Source organism: Neopsephotus bourkii, unplaced genomic scaffold (assembly GCF_033783945.1).
Source record: "Neopsephotus bourkii isolate Nb327-2 ecotype Australia unplaced genomic scaffold, CSIRO-AGI_Nbou_v1 NB_1634, whole genome shotgun sequence".
In the NCBI taxonomy this organism is placed as follows: Eukaryota; Metazoa; Chordata; class Aves; order Psittaciformes; family Psittacidae; genus Neopsephotus; species Neopsephotus bourkii.
Genome location: NW_026902109.1, coordinates 9,506,828 through 9,528,431, shown reverse-complemented (window position 1 = coordinate 9,528,431; position 21,604 = coordinate 9,506,828). Strand labels below are relative to the sequence as shown.

The following is a 21,604-nucleotide window of genomic DNA, read 5'->3' as shown; positions in this document are numbered from 1 at the left end:
AGCAACCAGGAGTCTGCAGAATGGTGTTTTGCAGACTTGTGGTCAGTAGATGAGCACATGCCTTTACTGTCCATCTGCTAACCTGTTGAGGAGAAGTGCTTCCTAAAGTAGTGGCTCCTGTATCTCTTCTGCCTTGCAGTACCATCCACCTGGTAAACTTCTGAAGTTCAAATTTGATACTTTCAATTCACTTAAAATTTGCTTAAGCATAAGTGGCCTGATGAATTCTCAGTTCATATGATAAGTGATGCTTGGCCTCTTCTGATAAAGGAGAGTATTATTAAGTGAGACAGTCTTCCCAGAATAAAGTGATAGAATGGCATTTCTGGAAACCAGTCTGTCAGTCTTGGCAGAAGCTGGTCTGGCACTTCAGGTTGAGAAACTGTGAGCGTTGAGAGGAAAACTAAAATATGGAAGACAGTATACCACATATTTTGGGAACTAATAATAGTAAAAACAGATGTTTTGAACAAATAGATCAAGTGATAAATTTATTAACCATGATTTTAAATGCTATTTTTCATATACTTTATGTGAAGGCAGTTGACATTTGAAGAGTTGGGTTTCCTTGGCTCTGTATCTTCAATAAATGCCCCCTTTTTAACAGATGTTTTGCCGGTATGGAGAGTAATTTCAGAGGGAGAGATGGACTTGATTAGATTCAGACTGACTGGAAAGGATTCCAATTTCCTATTCATATTCAGGCCAAACAGGAAAAAAAAGTGCTGGTTTACAAAACAGATATGATAATTTTTGTTTTATGTTGTCTTTTGTTCAGTAGCTTGAGTATTTGTTTTGAGGAAAAAGAAACAAAGCGGTTTGTCTTCTTGAGTTAAGCAAAAGCAGGAATAGAACACATGTAAGGAACTTTTTAAATGTGTTCGTGTTTAGTCTGTTCATATTTAAACTTTATTCCTCCGAGAGACCAAACTGTGAATTGGGCTAGAGTTGTAACAACCAGTCAACAATTGTGGTTTATGCTGGTCTGCCCAAGGAGGATTCCTCCATGTTCTTAGAAATGGATTGAGAAATGTCTTTGTTGCTGTCCCTTGATCAATTGGATTTACTTGTGGGGGATTGTTACATACCAGTCTTTACCGTGGCTGTGCAGATGGCATAAACTGCATCGTGTTACCAAATAATATGATTGCTACGTATGTCTGAGTATGCAAGAAGATCATGAGTTGGAGTTGTCATAATAGTTCGTGATCAATTAACATCTAAAATATTTACAGCAACTTGAAATATTCTGACAGTTTTTCTTATTTAACTACAAGGAATCTTTTAAAGGCATACTGTGCTGTTCGGCTCTAGCAGAGAGCTGCATGTTCAGATGTGGCGAAAATAACTGCTTAGTTTTCTGCTGGTGTTTCATGAAAGCAGTGCCATGTACAAAATTAGAGCAAAGCAATAAAAAAATAATGTATTTCTAGCAGTTTTTTTCCTTTTTTTTCGTTGTGCCATTGTTTTATAAATGTGCAAGTAACTGAATTTTGAGTTGATTTGGTAGATACATATTGCAGAAACTTTTGACATAAAGACATGTAAATGAGTTGGTCTAGAGAGAGTCAGATGATGTATCTGTTATTCACGTGAAATGTACATGCCTGGTGCTTGTGGGCCCCAAAAGGATGGAAGTACAAACATCTGCCCTAAAAAGTTGGTTAATTTATGTTTATTCTTCCCTTTCTAACAGAGAATATGAAACAGGAGCCAAAATGACATCCCGATTTGGAAAGACCTACAGCCGGAAAGGGGGAAACGGCAGTTCCAAGTTTGATGAAGTGTTTTCCAACAAACGGACCACCCTTAGTACAAAATGGGGAGAAACCACCTTCATGGCCAAATTAGGACAGAAGAGGCCCAGTGTCAAACCAGATATTTCTGAAGTACCTAAAAAACCCAAAGTTGAAGATGAGGTAACAGAGGATCCATTTGGTTTTGACAGTGATGAAGAATCTCTTCCTGTGTCTTCGAAGAATGTGACACAGGCTAAAAGCTCCTCTCAGCTGGAATCCAGTGAAGCTGCTCAGTCTGAGGACTTCACTCCTCTACTTGAAGCTAACAGCAGAATTAATCAGCCAGACAGTGGAGAACATGTTGCATCCAGCAAGTGCATAACTTTTGACATTACTGTTCCACTCTTAAAAGAAAAGAGCACAAGCAAAAACATGGAAGATGGAGAAGGCCAAGGCAGTAGTGCTAAGCCTGTAACTGCAGGTATGTTTATTCAGCTGTCTATGGAGTTCTATTATTGTCTCTTTTTTACTAATCCACATTTAGACTGTGTTTTGAGGGATTGGTTAAATGTTCTAATAAAACCGTGGGGTGGTTAATTCTTAATTGTAAGAAATTGTCAAGAATATGCTATTTAACTAAAACAATCAGGAAGCATTTTGTGCTTTACATGTTGGCTTCAGGTCTTTGGCACTCTGATTTTTATGTCTGCAAATTGAAATACAGTACTTGAGATTCAACATATTATGTTAGTCTACCTTGAACAGAATAATCTTCCTTTTCTAAAAATGTGTTCTGAGCTCAGTGCATTCGTGGTTTGGGTTTTTTTAACATGTAGTGTTTTGAAGAGTGATGAGTTGGTAATAACAGAATGCTTTAAAATAGAATTCTTAAGTTGCTGGCTTTAATTTAGTGCAGGTTCATGGTTACTACCATGCAGGTGCAGATACAGCTTACTACTTGCCTTAATTATTTGAATGGAAAAAGTACTTTTCTGAACCTCAGTTGCACAAAGGTGTTTGTTGTTTCTTTTTGTTTGTTTGCTTTTTTTTGTTTTTTCTATCAATGTGTATGTAAAAAGTTCCGGACCCATGAAGTGGAATTCTGTCTAACTTCTTCTAGGAGCTGTTTTGAGGCTCTGAAGTGTTTGTAAGGTATCTTAATACTTTTCAGAGGGAAATCACAAACCCCATGGAGCTGAATATTGCTGTAATTTTGTTCAAGACATTCTTAGACAAGATCAGATGTTATTAGATCTCATGTTTTCACATAATGGGCTAATTAAACTGCAGTTTCTAAATTGGGCAGAAGATGACATTAGATGAACCTTGATGAATATGACACCTGCTGACTTGCTCTGGATTATCATAGTCAACTTTAATGACAGAATATGTAACTCTCAATTCTCAAGATACAGTTAACCTTAGGATGAGAAATTTGAGTCTACCTGTTCAGTTGTAATACAGTGGGCAAGAAGATACTGAATAGTGGAAGGTATGCATAGCTCAGTTATTTGCAAAGTAATTTTATTAGTGATGTAACATGTGAAAACCAAAAAAGTGTTGACTTGAACTGTAGTTTGACAGACACAGTGGTGGGACATGTAGTTGTCTTTTGAGTTTACTCTTTATTTTTGCTGCTGAAATATTTCTCATTTTCATATGTTTTTCTGTAGTTTCTGTAAATATGATCCACCCTCACACCTTCAGTCTGGAAATACAGTTTATGTTTTCCTAAGTTTGAATATAGTTTTTATGAGAGATTGAAGATTCACCCCCAACATTTACAAGGCAAAGAAATAATTGCACCTTTCTTTCGTTGTTAATGAGAGTTTGTAGCAAAGCAAGTTTTACAGTAAAATGGACTCCATGTAGAAAAGCTTTGTTAGAACAGTATTTTTCAGGTTGGAAAAGAATATGAGAGAGCAGTAGGAAGAAAATGTGATAGAGTGCTGAACATTCATAGTGCTTGAAAGGCCAAGAGGAACAGATGTCAGCAGTTTCATTGGTGCTTTAGCAGGGACAAATCTTTTAATTTGATGCTTGCTTAAATTTTAGAACTACTTGTGAGGCAGTACTATGTATATCGTAAATATATACAGCTCTAAAAATAAGGAAGCCAATGAATTTTGGTAGGTAGGTCCGTCAGGGGCTTTTTGAGCATAGTGGTGGGCTGAATACAGAGCGGGAGATTACTTAAACAACAGTTTACTGAAGGAATTCTGTTCTTCCATGCTTTCCTGGAGCAATTACTGACTGCAGTTCATCCAGAAGCAGGGAATGATAAGGTGGTTCTTGATTTGATTAAATTATTCTTTCAGAATCTATAAGATTCAGTTTATACCCAGTCCAATGAAGATTAAGGTCCATTTCATAGCTTTCTTCAGAAGTTAAATTCAACTGAGTATGAATCAGTTATTCTAAATGAAACTTGTATGGCTTAAGCAGCTGTTATGTTTGTGTGTAGATTGATCCAAAATAAATAAAATTGTCTCTGAGGACATAACTCAGAACATTGAGCAATTAGAGGCAGTTGTATAATTAGCCAGCGTAGATGTACATACTTCAGAGGTTTTTTTGCTGGACTGACAGTCAAGTTAAAAAGTTTGGTGGCATGAGGCTGTCTTCCAGAACTGGAGAGAGTTTTAGTGATTGGGGGTGAATGTATGGGGGAAGAGGGAACTTGGGGGAGTTAAAACTAAAGAGCAATAAAGGTGTTGTTGTGTGGCCTTGTAAGGTATGGTGTATGTACTTTCACCGTCTGCATGTCCTCACCCTCTCCACAATCATTTTCTCCTTCCCAGTGACTCTTGTACTCTACTAGGTTAAACCAGATCTGTTCAGCAGTCTCTACAGTTCTTGAAGGGGAAAGTAAGGGGGGGGGGGGGAGGGGAGCGGGTGTGTGTGTGAACCGGGGGAAGGGCAAGCAAATGTAACAATGTTCATATTCCCAGTGTGAAAGAGACTGCAATGTGAGCTTAACCTTAACCCACATACACCAGTATTATCTCTGGGTGTAGGAAACTAGGCTATATTGGTACTGATGTTCATGAAAGTGCTCCTTAACTTGTTTAAAGTGCAGTTTGTTAGTCCTTGTCCTGATACTGACTAGACAGTGCATGAGTTCTCCTGGTAGCATGTGCCAATGTTGTATTTTAAGTGTTAACATATGTGAAATAAGGTTAACAATTAGAACAAGGCAGAAACTCTGATTTGACATGGCTTTGGTAAGCGGGGAGCTGCACTTTAATCTGCTACTTCTGCTCCGCATGTAGTGTTGTTTCTCAGTGTCCATTTCTTTAGACGTTAAAATAAAGGTGGTGGTGATGCAAGTGTCAGTTAATTTTAACTGATGTTTGGTATTAAAAAACAGTCAATGTGTTTGTTCTAATGTTTGTGCAACCAGATAACACAGTTGAGGATCTGTACCTTTTATTTAAAATGGTTGGACTTACTGGTTTGTTGGGTTTTTGTTCTGTTTTTAAATAGCCTTCAGCTAGTGCTGAATCTCATTTTAAAGGCTTTGAGAAGCTCTTAATGTGGAAAGCTTCTCATAATCTTACCCTGATGTTGTTACTTGATCAAGACTTAGTACTGTCAGAAGAATGTTCATGGGTAATCCTAATGTACAGATAGTAGCAATTCAGGTAAATTAGTAATAGCAAAAGAGTATTCAGTGTTAATAGCTGCTCTTAGGTCACTTTTGTTAAAGTTGGAGGACCTGGTAGCTAGAAAGTAAGTTGTGTTATTGGAAAAACATTTTACTGGTAATTCCTACCAAGCAAAAATATATCAGCTTAGTAGGTGAGGTTTTATGAGGAAGTCTTACAGTAGGATAAAGTGAAAACCCACAGATCAATACTTACTTGGAATTCTGAAAAGCCTTGGTGGGTCATGATTTTTTGGGGTTGTTTCAAACTGTTAAGTTTATTCTGCAAGGCAGAGTTGTTGAGTGCAATTTACTTACCTCTTGAGGAAGAATTTCAGTTTTGGCATTTACTGTCCAAAAAAATGGAGCAAGAAGTTGGGAAACTAAATGAAGTCTGAGCATTTGGCTGTCTTAGGAGACAGGTGGCAGCAACCATGATTAAAAAGACCTGCATCTGTGCTCTATCTGACTCAAAGCATTAAGAAACTTAGGGAAGTGGAAAAGTCTGCCAGAAAATATGTATGCCCATAGAATTTCAGTGTTAGGAGATTTTAGAAGGCAGTAGTTATACTGGGTATATAGGTAGATGGGGTAAGTCCTTTTTTCTTCAGTTGTTTTTGTTATGTTTTCCCTTTTGTAAGATACTCGTTCTGCCATTACACAGGGAATTTTCTTGCTGTATGAACAGCTCAAGTTCAAACTAATGTGATACTAGTTCTCTTTTGCCTTGGTATTACTCTGATACTTTGCAGGCCTGGTGGTGGTTTCTTCTTTTTTTTTTTTTCTTTTACTTGAATTCAGAAATCTGAAATTTCCGTATTCATGCTGCTTTGCTAAAATAGCAATACAGGAAAAAGACCCAAATATTTAGGAAGGAATCTTCCAATTTCTGCAACATGTTTTTCCTAATGACAAGGAAATGCATGCTGTGTATGTCCATGGACAGGGTACATGGAACTATTTTTCCACTCAATCTGTTACTCCCCTTTCCCAAAGAACAGTGATGATTTCAGTACCTTTTTTCAGAATCCATACTTTTAAAATGATTTTTTTATGGACTTATACAGTGAACAGTTTTTAAAAGGTTTAAGTTTTGACCTTTTAATTTCTTTCATGCTTCAGAAGTTGAAGTAACTTTTAGTTCAAAATAGTTGGTCACTGCTTGTAGAAGAAAACCAAACACTGTTAAATGTGCCTCGTAAGCAGGCCAAAGCATGCAGGAAAGTAGAAGACAGTTGGTGAGGAAGCCATTTCAGGTCCAAAATGCTGAGAGACTATTAACTGCATGGGAAATGGTTTTCAATTTCAAACTTAGCTCATATTTTCTTCTAAGAAACTGCTGCTGTGTTCAGTAAAGGGTTTCAACAAACTTGAGCAGTGTCTGAATTCAGACTGACTTAGCCCAAGGATATGTTTAACAGTTATTAGTGCTGCTATGTTATAATATGCTTTAATATTTTTTTGATGAGGGCTCATGCTACAAAAGTTGGTGAAAACAAGCTTTTTTGGCATCTGCCAGCCCCTTGTTTTGCCCATGACACTTTGTCTTCTTTTCCCTGCAAGGGGGAAAATAATTAACTTCCTGGATTGGCTTTGTTCTGCTGTTCTGAGCAAAAGATGCCCTTCAGAGCTACCAGTGAGGAAGAATGTGTCTGTTTCGTCAGAGTTCCGACCAGAGGTGACGGCATGGTGCAGCTAACTAGCTGTGACAACTCTCATACTGCAAATTGTGGCACTTCTTCTGACTGTTGGATTTGATGTACAATTTCTTGTCTCTTCGGGATCATTTTAGTTTTAGATTTCCAACCAAGCAATCTTGCATGTGATGGTGTACAGTTCTTCAAAGTTTAATTCTTTCTTGGAAGACAAAAAATAGTTTTCTTTCATTAGGAAGGGGTTTTAGCATTGTTTACTAAAATGGCAGTTTGTCTTTTATTTGAGAGAGTTGTGGATTTTGCATGCAGGTTGGGTGCGGGCATTGCTAACATACTGTGTGGTATGCTGGGTTTTTGCATATTGGAGTCTGTGGAGTCACATTATAATTCATATTGTTATGAATGTATATATACAGATGCTAGGCAGTTAAAAAAAAAATTAATTGTGTCTTTCACGTATATACTCACCAGAAGTAAAACAAATGAGGTTTTAAGCAAGATTAGAAAGAAGAGAGGAGGAGGAATGACAGTTATTCCAGGCACAGCTACAGGTTGAGCAAAGAAGTGATGCAGAGCAGCCCTGTGGAGGATGACTTGGGGGTGTTGGTTGATGAGAAACTTAAAATGAGCTGGCAGTGTGTGCTCGCAGCCCAGAAAGCCAGCCGTATCCTGGGCTGCATCAAAAGGAGCGTGACCAGCAGGTCGGAGGAGGTGATCCTGCCCCTCTACTCTGCTCTCGTGAGACCTCACTTGGAGTGCTGTGTGCAGTTCTGGTGTCCTCAACATAAAAAGGCCATGGAACTGTTGGAACAAGTCCAGAGGAGGCCACGAGGACGATAAGGGAACTGGAGCACCTCCTGTATGAAGATCGGCTGAGAAAGTCGGGGCTGTTCAGCCTGGAGAAGAGAAGGCTGCGTGGAGACCTCATAGCAGCCTTCCAGTATCGGAATGGGGCCTACAAGGATGCCAGAGAGGGACTCATCATTAGGGACTGTAGTGACAGGACAAAGGGTAATGGGTTCAGACTTAAACGGGGGAAGTTTAGATCGGATATAAGGAAGAAGTTCTTTACTGTGAGGGTGGTGAGGTACTGGAATGGGTTGCCCAGGGAAGTTGTGAATGCTTCATCCCTGGTGGTGTTCAAGGCTAGGTTGGACAGGGCCTTGGGTGACATGGTTTAGTGTGAGGGTTCCCATGGCAGGGTAGTTGGAACTAGATGATCTTAAATTTCTTTCCAACCCTAACTATTCTATGATTCTGTGATTATTCCACCTATTAAAGGTAAGCTGTAAGACTATAGGTGCAACTGGGACAAAAATATTTATATGGGAAAACAAAAAAGGAAGTTACAGGGCTTTAATTTGATAAAAAATGATGGTGATCATGGTAGGTGGCACCACAGTGGTGGTTAAGGCTCAGCATTTCACAGCGTGGAGCCACAAAAACATCTCCTGTTCTGAAACATGAAAATCTGTTAGGTTTTTGGAATTAAAATAATGGTTTATCAGAGACGCTGAACACTGTGTTACCAAACTGCTGCATCTGGGTGATTTGAGGGAAGAAAAGGTGCCTTCTGCCTCGCGAGCTGTACGTTTAGAAGAATAGCTACACTAACTAAAATGAAAAGAGATAATGTGATTAAGAGCTTGCTTTAAACGTAGTCTTAATAAATAATAAATTCAGACATTTCATATGAATTTCCTTAGAATTTTGATGTTCTGGATGCTGGAAAGGAAACAAGAAAAGCAAACTGTTCTTAAGGAAAATAGTTATATGATGACAGCAAATTAAATTTTACCACTTCTGTGTTTTCTGGGGAATTCTTCTGCAAAAGAAGATGCCACTTAAAACATCTGCCAAGAGACACTGTCTATCCAACCTGCATGCAAACTGGTTGGGAACTCATTTTGATTCAAAGAGTGTGGAGAACCAGAATTAAGAATTTGTCATCATAGCTATGGATGTTGTGATTCTACAATTTTAGCTCTTTTAGTGATTGTTAACCATGAAACTGGTCTTGAGAGTCTAATCTTCTGAGGCTCTTGTGCTTATCTTCTGTTTATGTCTCCTAATAGTCACTGCTTTTTTCAGATTTTGTGGGTGTCCATGGATAATGACTGATCTAAGTAAATTTTGCCCATTTCTTACAATTGTATATTGTTAAAAATACTCTCAAGCCAGATTTGAGTATACCCCCCATTACATATGTTCTATATCCCTAAGCTTTTTCTGTTTCTCAACTGTTCAATTATAGGTAGGAAACAGATCAAAGGATTTCAGCCTGTAACCTTTTTTTCCTTTCCAACCAAAACATGTGATTTCCAATGTAGAGTAGAAGAGAGAAACTGTAAAGAAGTCCTTTTTCTTATTTGGAGAAAAGCATGGCTTCTCTGTGGTTGCTGGTTTTCTGTCCAAACCAGAGAAGACACTGTGTGTACGTCTCATTTGGGCTCTCTTCCCAGAAATGAGGAATGTGATACAAGCACCTGGTCAAGATTTGTCTTTTTGTTTAGCTTTGTCAGCTTCAACTTGTAGAGCAAAGGGATGCATGGGAACATGGGTGATTGTGTAATGGAGCCTTAATAAATGTCTGACAGTACAGGAACATCAGGCAGGGCTGTAGCTCATAATGAGCTTAACAAACTTTCCTGCATCCTGTGTCAGTGGTGTGTTCATGAGCTGTAGCCTGTTGGCATATGTGCTGAGTCTCAGTAGTTGGAGGGAGCTGAAAGCCCTGCGTATGCTTTTCTCTTACTGCTGCCTTTTCCTTGATGTTTTTTGTTGTTTTTTGTTTTCATGCTTTTGTATCTGCCTGGGTAGTCAGGTTTCTATTTGAAGAGAAATAAAGAGGAATATAAAATTGGAATCATGCCATGTGCCTGCCCTTTTAAAGATTTCATTGCTTCAGACTAACTTTAATATTATCTATACATTCACAATGAATTCTGTTAGTTTCTGTAGCTAAAACAACCTAGTTTAAGTTTGTAGATTTCTTTCTTGTGAGTAATAATTCAACCATGCTCCTTTTGGTATTAAAATGAAGGCTTTTACAGCTAGTTACACTGGAGTGAAGGAGTGTAAGATTTCATGCTACAAAAGCTAAAGACAGCAATGTAGCTTGTTGCTTGTAGCTTGGAGGATGCTTTGATTAACATTCAGCAATTGGTAAAAATGAGAAAAAGCTAACCTGGAGTTCAAGTTACTAGGGCTAACTTTTAATACTATCAACTCTTTCATGAAAAAAGAAGTGAGAGTTTATTTTGCATGTGATAATATTTTGACATCTTAGCATGTTTTCTTAGCACACCAAGGCAAATATTGACTGTCCTTTTCTTCAACTTCCTAATAACATTTGTACTTGTTAACCAGTTTTGATCAAACTTGAAGTGGTAAGGAGAGATTTCAAAGATACGGTGGATTTCCAAGTGCAATGAAAAATGGTGGAGTGAAAAACTCAGTTCAGTTAATTTATGTTTCCTTACCTCTAACTTGTCTGCATGCTGATAAGGAAAGTGCAGTTACAGCTAGGTTCCTAATTCATTTGAGAAGGCAGCAACAGGCTGGCTAGCCAGCACATGTTGCTGCTCATGATCTGCAGCATGGTCTGTGTCATGCCCAGTCAAACAGGTTGGTGTTGAGGAGGGTGCAGAGGGAGGTGGTTGAATTGTGGGGCAACAAGCTTTGTTTGTTTTATCAGTCCCAAATCTGTTCAGGACAGAAATTTACATCAGCATCGTTCACACAGCCTGAGACTGCCCTGTGCTCCAGGTAACTTAAAAATAGCAAATAAGATTCTCCACCTCTCTCTCTAAATCATTAACAAAAGCATGCAGTGTTTGACTTGAAGCAGGTAGTGTTAGATTCTTAATGATGATTTGATATTTATGGAGCTGAAAATGATGTTTTCAGATTTAGAGCTGATCAACTTACAATAATGGAAATAAAATTGAAATGGGGACTAGGCTGGAGGATACCTTTCTTAATGGTTGGTTTGGATTATGGGTGTGTTCTTTTTGGTTTTGTTTTTTTTGTGTATGTGTGTTTTTTTGGGGGGGCGGAGGCGGGTTTTTTTTAAATGTATTGGGATTGGTGGGTTTTTGGTTTTCTTGTGTGTGTTCCCCCCACCAAGAAGAGTTGTTTGCTTTCCTAAGGGATTTATTTATTTATTTATTTTTTTTCCCCACTTCACTTTATTTTGGGATCCATCTTGGTATATGCTGTACCCTAAGGATCAGGATTTGGGATTGTGAACTCTTGCAGCTTCAGTAGCTAATGGAGAGAGCGTTATCTTTTCTCTGAACTTGAATGTTTTCTCTTCAAATAAGGAGGCTCTGTCAAATTTCTGATCTCCTGTGAGAAGTAATGAGAATTGTTAAGAGTTGTTTTCGTGTCTTCCCCTTTCTGCAATAACCTGCTTACTGTTTTTAGGCCTTGCCTGGAGCAGGTTTTGACCAAGTTTGAGTTAATGCAGTAGTCAATACCATTATGATGAACCATGAGAAGGAATGAAGATGGTTCTTGTAACATGTACCCAAATGCTGAAAGTATAATGTGATCAGTCAATCACATCAATATACTTTCATTAGAATAGAATAATAGAATAGTTAGGGTTGGAAAGGACCTTAAGATCATCTAGTTCCAACCCACTTGCCATGGGCAGGTGTCGTGTTTTAAACCCATCCATACAGCTTGTGCACTCACTCCCTGTGAGTGGTGCCAGGCTGGAAGCAGTTGAGGCCCATGTCCCCTCCGTCCCCGGGGGCTCCCCCCCTTCCCCGCTTCCAAAGGGATGGGGAGGAGAATCGAAAGAATGCAACTCCCATGGGCTGAGGTAAGAAGAGCCCAGCAACCGATGTACAACACAAATCACCACTGCTACCACCAGCAACGATAAGAGATAATAGCAAGGGAAAAGAGTACAATACCACCCGCCGAACACCGAGTCCGACCCAGCAGACCCCCTGTCCTTCTGGGTAACTCCCAGTTACATCCTGGGCATGACGTGCTGTGGTATGGAATACCTCTTTGGTCAGTTTGAGTCAGGTGTCCTGTCTCTGCTTACTTCTGGCTTCCCCTCCTCCCTGGCAGAGCATGAGGCTGACAAAGTCCTTGGCCAAACCAAAACATCATTGTTTTCAGCTATGTTCCCAGGCCGACAGTCAAAACACAGCACTGCACCAGCTACCAAGAAGGAGAAAAAAAATGACTGCTGCTGCTAAACCCAGGACAGCAGGGACACCTCACACTAAACCATGTCACCTAAGGCTCTGTCCAACCTGGCCTTGAACACCACCAGGGATGGAGCATTCACAGCTTCCCTAGGCAACCCGTTCCAGTTCCTCACCACCCTTTACAGTAAAGAACTTCTTCCTTATATCCGATCTAAACTTCCCCTCTTTAAGTTTGAACCCATTACCCCTTGTCCTATCACTACAGTCCCTAATGAAGAGTCCCTCTCTGGCATCCTTGTAGGCCCCATTCAGATACTGGAAGGCTGCTATGAGGTCTCCACACAGCCTTCTCTTCTCCAGGCTGAACAGCCCCAACTTTCTCAGCCTGTCTTTGTACAGGAGGTGCTCCAGTCGCCTTATCGTCCGCGTGGCCCTCCTCTGGACTTGTTCCAACAGTTCCATGTCCTTTTTATGTTGAGGATGCTATTACTGTAAACGTTCTAGTATGTCATCAGTGATATGAGAAAATACTAATTTGAGCTGTCTAAAAAATTCTCTGAGGAATCTGTGAAGCTGTCGAGGCAAAAAGATAAGTAGCTGTAGTTTGACAAAAGAGAGCCACTCTGGTGAAATGTATAGCAAATTCTGGAAAAACACTTCAGGGTCCTGGAACCACTTTGCAATCTCTTAAATTCTTGTCCTCCCGCCCACCCCTCCAAACCCCCCATTCTCCCCATGCACTTTCATGTAGTTTCTCGTATTCTCTACATATATTTACTTTCAAAATAGCCAGTAGGAAAACTTTGCATTAATTACTCATTGAACTATTTCTCATACTAGGCATCTTTTTCTGGCCACTCTGTACTCTGCTGGCCTGTTGCAGCTATAGTTAATACAGCTGGGTATCTTGGTGCTTATTTCTAGGTCCTAGGGTCATGCTCACTTTTGTCACAGAAACTTGCCTTGTGCTTAGAGGTGATGTTGGTCATTTGCCAATGTAAAGTTGCTGGAATCACTTTGCTAAGTGGGGAGATAAATTGTCATATTGTCTATTTATTGGTTCTTCTAGCAATTTCTTTTTATAATTTCATCATCAATCCAGAATTGTAGTTTTCTGAGCCTGATGATTAGGGAGGTTCCTTATATTCCCCTTTCTTCACTATGGGAGTGGTGAGACACTAGAACAAGTTGCCTGGAGAAGTTGTGGATGCCCCACCCCTAGTAGTGTTCAGAGCCAGGTTGAATGGACTTTGAACAGCCTGCTCTAGTGGAAGGTGCCCATGGCAGAAGGGTTTGGAACTAGATGGTCTTTAAGGCCTCTTCCAACCCAAACCGTTCTCTGATTTTATGATTTATGTTAAGCACCTGCTCTAGAAGGCACCTTGAATTAGTACCAGAGGCCCCACGCAGCTGGTGTGCTTTTGCTCTGGAAGAAACTATTTGCCTTCTTTTTTTTTTTTTTTGTTCTTTAAGGGAATATTTAGCTAAAGATTGAAGGCAAGAAGCCTAATAGGAGGTTGTTTTTTCTGTTTTCGGTTAGTAACTTACCTTGTTTCCTTGTAAGTTTCAGTTTGAAACACTATTTTATGGATGGCATACAATTTAAAACAAGGTGATTTTCTTCACTCTGGCAGTTTATGAAAGCCTTGCAGGTTTTTTAGACCTTTAACCATCTCAACAGGTCTGTAATTATATGGTGTCTTTTTTTACTACTGTGATCAAACAAAATGTTTTCTGGATGTAGAAATATTTCCTTTTCTCATACAGTACAATAAAGAAATAGCAATGCTTCTGAGGGCTATTCAGGTAGACATTAGTTCCTTAACAGGAAAAACCTGTTAAATTAAGGGCAAGATGTGTTATGGGTACTTAATAAAAAAATAAATTGGAAATCTGAGATGTCTTAATGTCAAAACCATGAGAGGTGTCGAGCTGAAGGATGGAGGTGTCTTATCTCTCAAAAAATTAAAAATGGTCTTTAGGAAAACAAAAGGCTAGAATTGCATTCTTCCTTTTGTATTGTGTGCAGTTCTGGTGTCCTTGACCTAAAAAGGACATGGATCTGTTGGAAGAAGTCCAGAGGAGGGCCACGAGAATGATCAGGGGACTGGAACACCTCCCATATGAAGATAGGCTGAGAAGGCTGGGGCTGTTCAGCCTGGAGAAGGCTGCGTGGAGACCTCATAGCAGCCTTCCAGTATCTGAAGGGGGCCTATATGGATACTGGGGATGGACTCTTCATTAGGGACTGTAGTGATAGGACAAGGGGTAATGGGTTAAAACTTAAACAGGGGAAGTTTAGATTGGATATAAAGAGGAAATTCTTTCCTGTTAGGGTGGTGAGGCACTGGAATAGGTTGCCCAAGGAGGTTGTGAATGCTCCATCCCTGGCAGTGTTCAAGGCCAGGTTGGACGAGGCCTTGGGTGGTATGGTTTAGAGCGAGGTGTCCTTGCCCATGGCAGGGGGGTTGGAACTTGATGATCTTAAGGTCCTTTCCAACCCTAACTATTCTATGATTGTATTCTATGATTCTATATGGTTTCAGAAATGAAAAGCCAAGAGGTAGTCCCAGTATGGCTACTCGTGGTAGCCACAGGACATTTTCTGTTTTGTGGATATTGTACGATAGCATTTATTCCATCTAATAAATGAGTATTTAAATTAAATGTGTTGTTTAAAAAAAATACAGATGGAATAGTTTCTTTATATGGATCTAGTCTAAATGATATAAGTCTTGATGCATTTTTTTTAATGTTAAAAGGTTTATTACTGAAAAAGCAGTGGGATTTTGTCACATGCCCACTGTTAGAACGTTTCCATATATCTAGAGGAACATAAGGTATTAGTTTTTATAAATGGAATATGTTGCAGTGTATGAGTTTGATTTTTATCTCTTAATGGTCATCTTACTAAGGTTACGTGGGACAATAATTACCGTGATCACTTAAATACAGCCTTGTGAAGTCAGGTCATTTGCATCTCTGAAAAGATTTCAGTGTCTTCGTTGGGAAAGAGTAGAAGTTTCAGTTATTTTTTTAATTAACCACAGTACTTAAGACGTTCTTACCTTGCTAGTGACATAATGTAAAGAGGTACCTGTACATCTGTGAGTGTTTTTCATTATCAGTTAACTTGTAATTTAAACATGGCAGTTGTTTGCATTGGTTCTATCATACTCAGGTTATTCACTTCCAGAAATTTAAATGGAAAACAAATTGTGACTGCTGCAGGAGAATGTTACGGTTTTTAAGAATATTGTGCTAGTACCTGAGGGGGGTGGGGAGAAAGCCTCTCTGGTGTATTATGTACACTTACATGCTATTGCTGATCTGAAATTACTTGGGAGACTTATCCTGGTATTTGAGCCCCAAAAAAGCCTAGTTGTAGTTAAAGTTGGGATAAGGTATTACATGCCTCTGAACTCCAGAATTTAGTAATTCAGAATTAGTTCATTTTCTCATATTTTCTCTGTGCTTTCTATATCTGTAAATAAAATTATATGTTACATGTTTCCTGCAATCATGCTAGCTTCTGCTGTAATAGTTACTACTGATAAATATAGTAATTTTTAAAATCAATATTATGAGAATTGCTGGTATTGTGTGCCTTTGGGCAATTAGCAAGTGATTTGCAGCAATTCCTGGTATTGAAGCTTCAGTCTGATAGCTATTGACCTACTGGTGAGATGAAAAGGAGCGTTTGAATCACTCAAGGAAATATTTCTCTAAATGTCACTGCTTAGTTTTCTACTAATGCATTATGATGATTCAGTTTTAAAGCCAAACTCTGTACCTGGTACATGGTAAACTGTTTACTCTTTCCGTTTTCCATCAGCTTTGCTTATTGTTTGAGATGGAAAAACCACTGTGCTGCGGTTGCTAAAACTACTCAAGTACTGTGTAGTTATAAAGTTTTGGTGTTGGATAGGCCCAGAATGAAGAGGGAGGTTAACTGCCACTTACTTGCTGAGTAATTTTTTATGCTGTATTAAATTACTAGCTGAGAGTGAAAAGTGAGATGTAACATTAGGTTGATACCTGTGGAGTCTTTTCAGAGACAACTGAAAATTCCGTAAGTTAACGTGGGAAATTAACATTATGAAAATTAACATGGGGAAAATGATCCATAGCTTACAGCAAGGCAACAGAAGTCCCACTGTGGTACAGAAAGGGCTGTTACTAATGAGTGCTTGACTTCTAAGATAGCTTCTTAGAAGTGCAGTAAACCAAAACACAGCTATTTTACTGGGATAGAATGGTCTTGTTATTTATTAGTCAGCTGAGCTGACTGGAGAAGGTGGTTTTCCTCACATTTACAGGTGAAGAGAAATAACAAATTCAAGTCTGAAAGGACTAAATTTGTGGTGCTACTGATTTAAGGCTGTCTCATCGAATTTTACTAATGTGCAGGTGTACTAATACCATGAATACATGTACGTTTTGGTGGTTCTTTTAGAGATGGTGGAGGCTAGCACTGAGGAATTAATAGCTAGCTTAATTTCTTTAGTTTTGTACTTGGGACTGTTGGGAACAAGCATGAGGAGAACAGGCAGGTTGGGTAAGCGTGAAATTGGAGGTGAGAATAGGAGCTGCTCTGGGAAGAAAAAGTATAACAGCTTCAGTGCAGCCAGAAAAACAAAATGGAGAAAATAGATATGAAGTAGGAGTGGTCTTATCGTGATGTCTGTCAACTGATGCTTCAGTTTGTCCAAATGAGGCTGCTGCAATAAGAGTAGAAAGTTTTGTGCCCTTAATAGGTCACAGACAACTAAATGGGACTGTGTTGCTTGCTCAGAGTCCTACAAATATTAGGCTAATTTTAGCCCATTCTAGAACAACTTGTAGAATAGTTTTTCAGTGCATGTAACTACACCATGAAAAACAACTAAAATTCACTTTTACAGAAAGTATTGTCTGTGTGTATTACAGGCTAGTCAAGATTTTTGTGATGTCCTAGTAACAGAGTGTTTAAAAAAAAACACCAACAAACCAAACCACAACAACAAAACCCCAATTAAAACAACAGAATGAACACTCACTCCTCTTCCCTCTTCTTCTCCCCTATCCTTTTTTTTTAATTCCCCGGAATCGTTGATTAATGTTTCTTTGGAGTAAGATTTCTTGGAATTTTTTTGCCATTAATATTTTTGTCAATGCCAGTGATGAGTATGAGCTGTATGTATTTTTCTGTATCTTTGGCCTCTTCAAACTGTTCTCCAGGCATGAGATGTTGATCATCATTTCTACTTAAGAGCACATACTGTAGCTGAGATGCTCATGAGTCAAGCGAAGAGACAATGTAAATTTCAGCTTTTTTCATGTCAAAAGAAATTCCTGAGTTTTTTGAGTCTTGGGCTGCGATGTGCAAACCCACACATATATTCTGTTGCTTCCCTGGGAAGATGAGATTTTATTTGGTCCTCGTATGAAATGTGGCTCTTTAAAATCCCATACCTCCTTGGGACAGGAAACCCATTCCCTTTCCATATACGCATACTGGAACTTCTTCACAACAATTCAGTATTGTTTAATAAGCCAAGACAGACAGATTTTTAATGTACTTATTTTAAGTATTGCATAGACTTTAAGTAAATGATACGGAATGGTAGTGGTGAGGCTGCAAAATAAGTGTGTTTTAGCGAGAAAATCGGAAAATCTTTGGTGGTTTTAATGTCTGAGTATTATGGTAGTTTTCAGTTGCACAATAATGTTAAACATATGGGTGAAGAAGGAACATACTGTGCACTGTCAAACTGATTACAGAAAGATTAATTTTGGTTTGGCCACTTAGATTATCACAAGCGTGAGATTGAAATGGGAATAACGAGATTTTTTTGTTTAATTCATAGATACTGAAAAAGGTTCAACAAGATTCCATAACTGAGGTCACTGAGACTGATGTTCTTTGAGGAATTTAGTTTTGCACTTCACATACTCTTGCTGAGTATGTAAACCTCTGACAAGCCTCAGGTGGACCCCAGAGACCTTAGACGCAGTTTGTGAGATACTGCTTATCCTGTCTCCCAGAAGAATTTCAGCTGGGATTAAGCCAATTTCTTGCAAAATTGTTCTTGGTAGTCATTTCTGTAAAATAGAATTTTCGGCTTGCACCTTAAAAGTTCTTTTATAACCCACATAAGCAAGAATGGCATTTACATGATGTGGTTGTAATTTGAAAACAAATGGACAAAAGCGCCAGGGCAGAAGTGATGTTCACTTTCCTAATCAGGAAGGTTGTAACATTTGGTCAGTGCTGTGAAATTTTGGTACGATTTGGGTAAATGGTAGCAGATGAAGTTTATTGCAGTCAGGACTAGTGCTAAAGGATGCCAAAGCCTTCATTTTAGTGATGAATTTAGGAAGCATTTGCTACGTAACAAATTTGAACCTTAGCTGTTGCATTCTTTCAGTGGAGCCTCTTTTATTACTGTAGTGTTCTGCACCTGTGTCTTCTAAGCATGTTCTCTTCCAGCATTTTGTTTTTGTACTTGTCCCTGTGCCAGTTGCTTCTGTTTCTCCAGTTTATCTCATTATGTGCTACTCTTCTGTGCATCAAGGTCCTCTGCATTCCAGTCATGCTTCTTATCTTGTTTCTCCTGTGCCAGGGAGCCGGTACAGTGAGGGTTGGTAGTAGCAGTAGACATCTTGGGTTATACTGTCTCAGAAATTTCAAAGAAATTTCTGCTCATCTAGTTTCCAGGAAGTAACACACTTGTGTTTCTGGGTATCTTTGTGTGAGGTACAGCAACAGAGCATAGCAGATGCAGATGCTATTATCTTCATGGAACTCTGGTACCAAATCCACTTAGCTTCTGTCGTTTTTTGGGGAAACCAAGGGGAACGGTTTCCCTACCAGTTTAGAGGATAACAGGTGGCAGAATTCATACTGTTTTCCCTGTTTGAATGCTGGTCAGCTGGAAACAAATCTCACAAAAACTGGGTTCTTATGGTGGAATTTGTTCTCTTTGAGAACATAAGATGGAAGTGTGGCTGTGGGTTGGGGAAGTGCAAGACTAACTTGTGGCAGCAGCTCTTCTTCAGATCTGTAGACCTTAATTGTAAAAACTTGCATTTCAGAAGAGATTTAATTTAATGTTGTGATAAAAACTATTTCATTTTTTTTTTATTTCTTATGGAAGTCCAGATATTTTTAATTTGAACAGCAAAATCAAGTGACAGTCACTGAAGTTGTGTGCCATTCTGTTTGGAGTACATTGATTGAAACTTGTGGTACAGTTTGTAACAGGGTCTGTAGTATTTTTAGTACAGATACATTAGTGGATTGTTTTCACTGTTTTTTAGTAGCTGTACAGTTAGTGAGGTAGGCAGTGAATTATAGGTTAATTTTCAGCAATTTTACTTACTTCATCAGTAGGTTCTGTGGTCCATGCTGATTTTAATTTCTCCCATGCTGATACCTCACTGCTATCTAGTTCTCAGACCAGGAATATCTGAAGGGACAAGATGAAACCTGCCCATGCATCCCCTTTCCTGACCTCAGAAGGAAATTTTAAACTGGAAGGCTTGAATGTATAAAACAGGAGGATAAGGACCGCTTTAATGTTTTTTGTCATTGACCACTGAGTATTTGCTTTTACATTGCGACTTCAAAGTTGCCTGCATGGGTGTTATTTTTTTTTTTTTATAATGCTTTTTAGTTATAAACTCATCTTTTCTTGTAGATAAAATACAGAATTTGAATGAAGATAATGAGAACAGTCATTTCGGTTATGAGAACGCTGAAGACAGTAACAAAAACAGTGCTGAAACTACAGACACTTCTGGATATAACATCGAAGCCAAGGACTTGCCTGATTCTTGGGACTCCCACATCGGAAAAACAGACTGTCCATCAGAAACATCTCGGACGAAGGGCCCATTAAGAACTCACTTGTATGAATGGGAGGATGATACTGAAGACACCAGAACTGGAGAGTATGTATTAGATTTTGACAATGAACGTCTCTCAGAGATGAAGAGCAAGGATGAGGAGTGTGATAAAGAAGATACTGAAAACCCAAAGGAAGCCATTAGTGAAGAACTTGTGCAAACTATTCCTAGGCCAAGCAACTGTAGGACATATTGTCGATCCAACAAAGCAAAACTGCAGGGGGCAACAAATTTTGACAAGCTAATGGATGGCACTAGTCAGTCTTTATCCAAAGCAAATAGTGAGTCAAATAACGATGGTCTGAACTCAGCAAGAAAAGTTCCTTTAAGTAGCGGGACCAGTTTTAGAGGGACGGTTGGACGGACTAGAGACTACACTGTTCTACATCCATCTTGCTTGTCAGTTTGCAATGTTACTATACAGGATACCATGGAACGCATCGATGAATTTACCACCACAGCCCCTACTGACTTGGGAGAAGCTGGACGCTTAAGGAAAAAAGCAGACATTGCTACTACAAAAACTACAACCAGGTTTCGACCAAGCAATACCAAATCCAAAAAGGATGTCAAGTTAGAATTTTTTGGGTTCGATGATCAAGATGAGGGAGAGGGAGATGAAGGTGCCTCTAGAAGTTCTGGGAGTTCCAATTACAAAATCAAGTACTTTGGGTTTGATGACTTGAGTGAAAGTGAGGATGAAGATGAAGAGTGGCAGGTGGCGGAAAGGAAAGCTAGCAAAAAACGAAATAGAGCTGCACCATCTTCTTCATTACAGTCAACCTCTGATGGCAATGAAAACTGTTCCCAGGATAGCCAGCTCAGTACTAATGCAGGTAAGCAGAACTCTTCTGGAATACGTACTTAACATTAAAATTTATTTGACCTTTATATTTTGCTCTTTTTGCAGTATACCTGAAAGTTTTTTGATTACTACTGATTTGGAAATGTAAAAGTTAAATTTCCTTATTTCTGCTGTGGTCCTGTCTGGCGCCTCATACCTGTCTTGTAGTACGCTTTTTACCTCTTGATCTCTTGACAGGGGGTGGAGGTTAGGGTTGACTGGGTTTGGGTTTGGTTTTTGTTGTTGTTGTTGGGGTGTTTTTTTTGGGGTTTGTTTTTTTTTTTTTTTTTGTTTTAACAGAAGATTCTTGTCTTTTTGGTGTGTTGAGCATACAGTGCCTATGTCTGGAACGCAGATATCTTCCCTCAGAAGCTCCACATCAATGTAGAATTATGGAGCTTAGTGTAGAAATTTAAGTAGCTCTTGAAGATATGAAATACCTTTTTCCTTTTTGCACTTTTGGATATGTTTGTCAACAGTTTGGACCTTTCTCAGCTTCTCTTATCCAAGGATGTGCAGCTCAAGGGAGAGGCTGTGAGCACCTATGGTGTGCCAGTCAGATGAGTGGCTTTGGGTGTGCCTCTGTATATTAATGTATTTCTGCTTTTGCTTTTAGTTTTCACATACCCCAGTCTTCTGCATGGGCACACTTGCTGAGC

The 21,604-nt window shown here is 39.1% G+C and overlaps 1 protein-coding gene across 4 annotated transcripts in view; it reads left to right on the top strand.

The window, feature by feature from the left end:
* WAPL (WAPL cohesin release factor) overlaps positions 1–21,604 on the top strand; it is a 72,202-nt gene that overhangs the window by 1,673 nt on the left and 48,925 nt on the right. For 3 of the 4 annotated variants that reach the window (XM_061373711.1, XM_061373712.1, XM_061373708.1), the window contains exons 2-3: positions 1,697–2,220; positions 19,894–20,937. In XM_061373711.1, coding sequence (XP_061229695.1) covers positions 1,719–2,220; positions 19,894–20,937 — 1,546 coding nt within the window. In that variant the 5' untranslated portion in view covers positions 1,697–1,718. Of the gene's footprint in view, positions 1–127; positions 153–1,696; positions 2,221–19,893; positions 20,938–21,604 lie in introns of those variants that run through there. The other variant, XM_061373710.1, reaches the window with a different exon arrangement.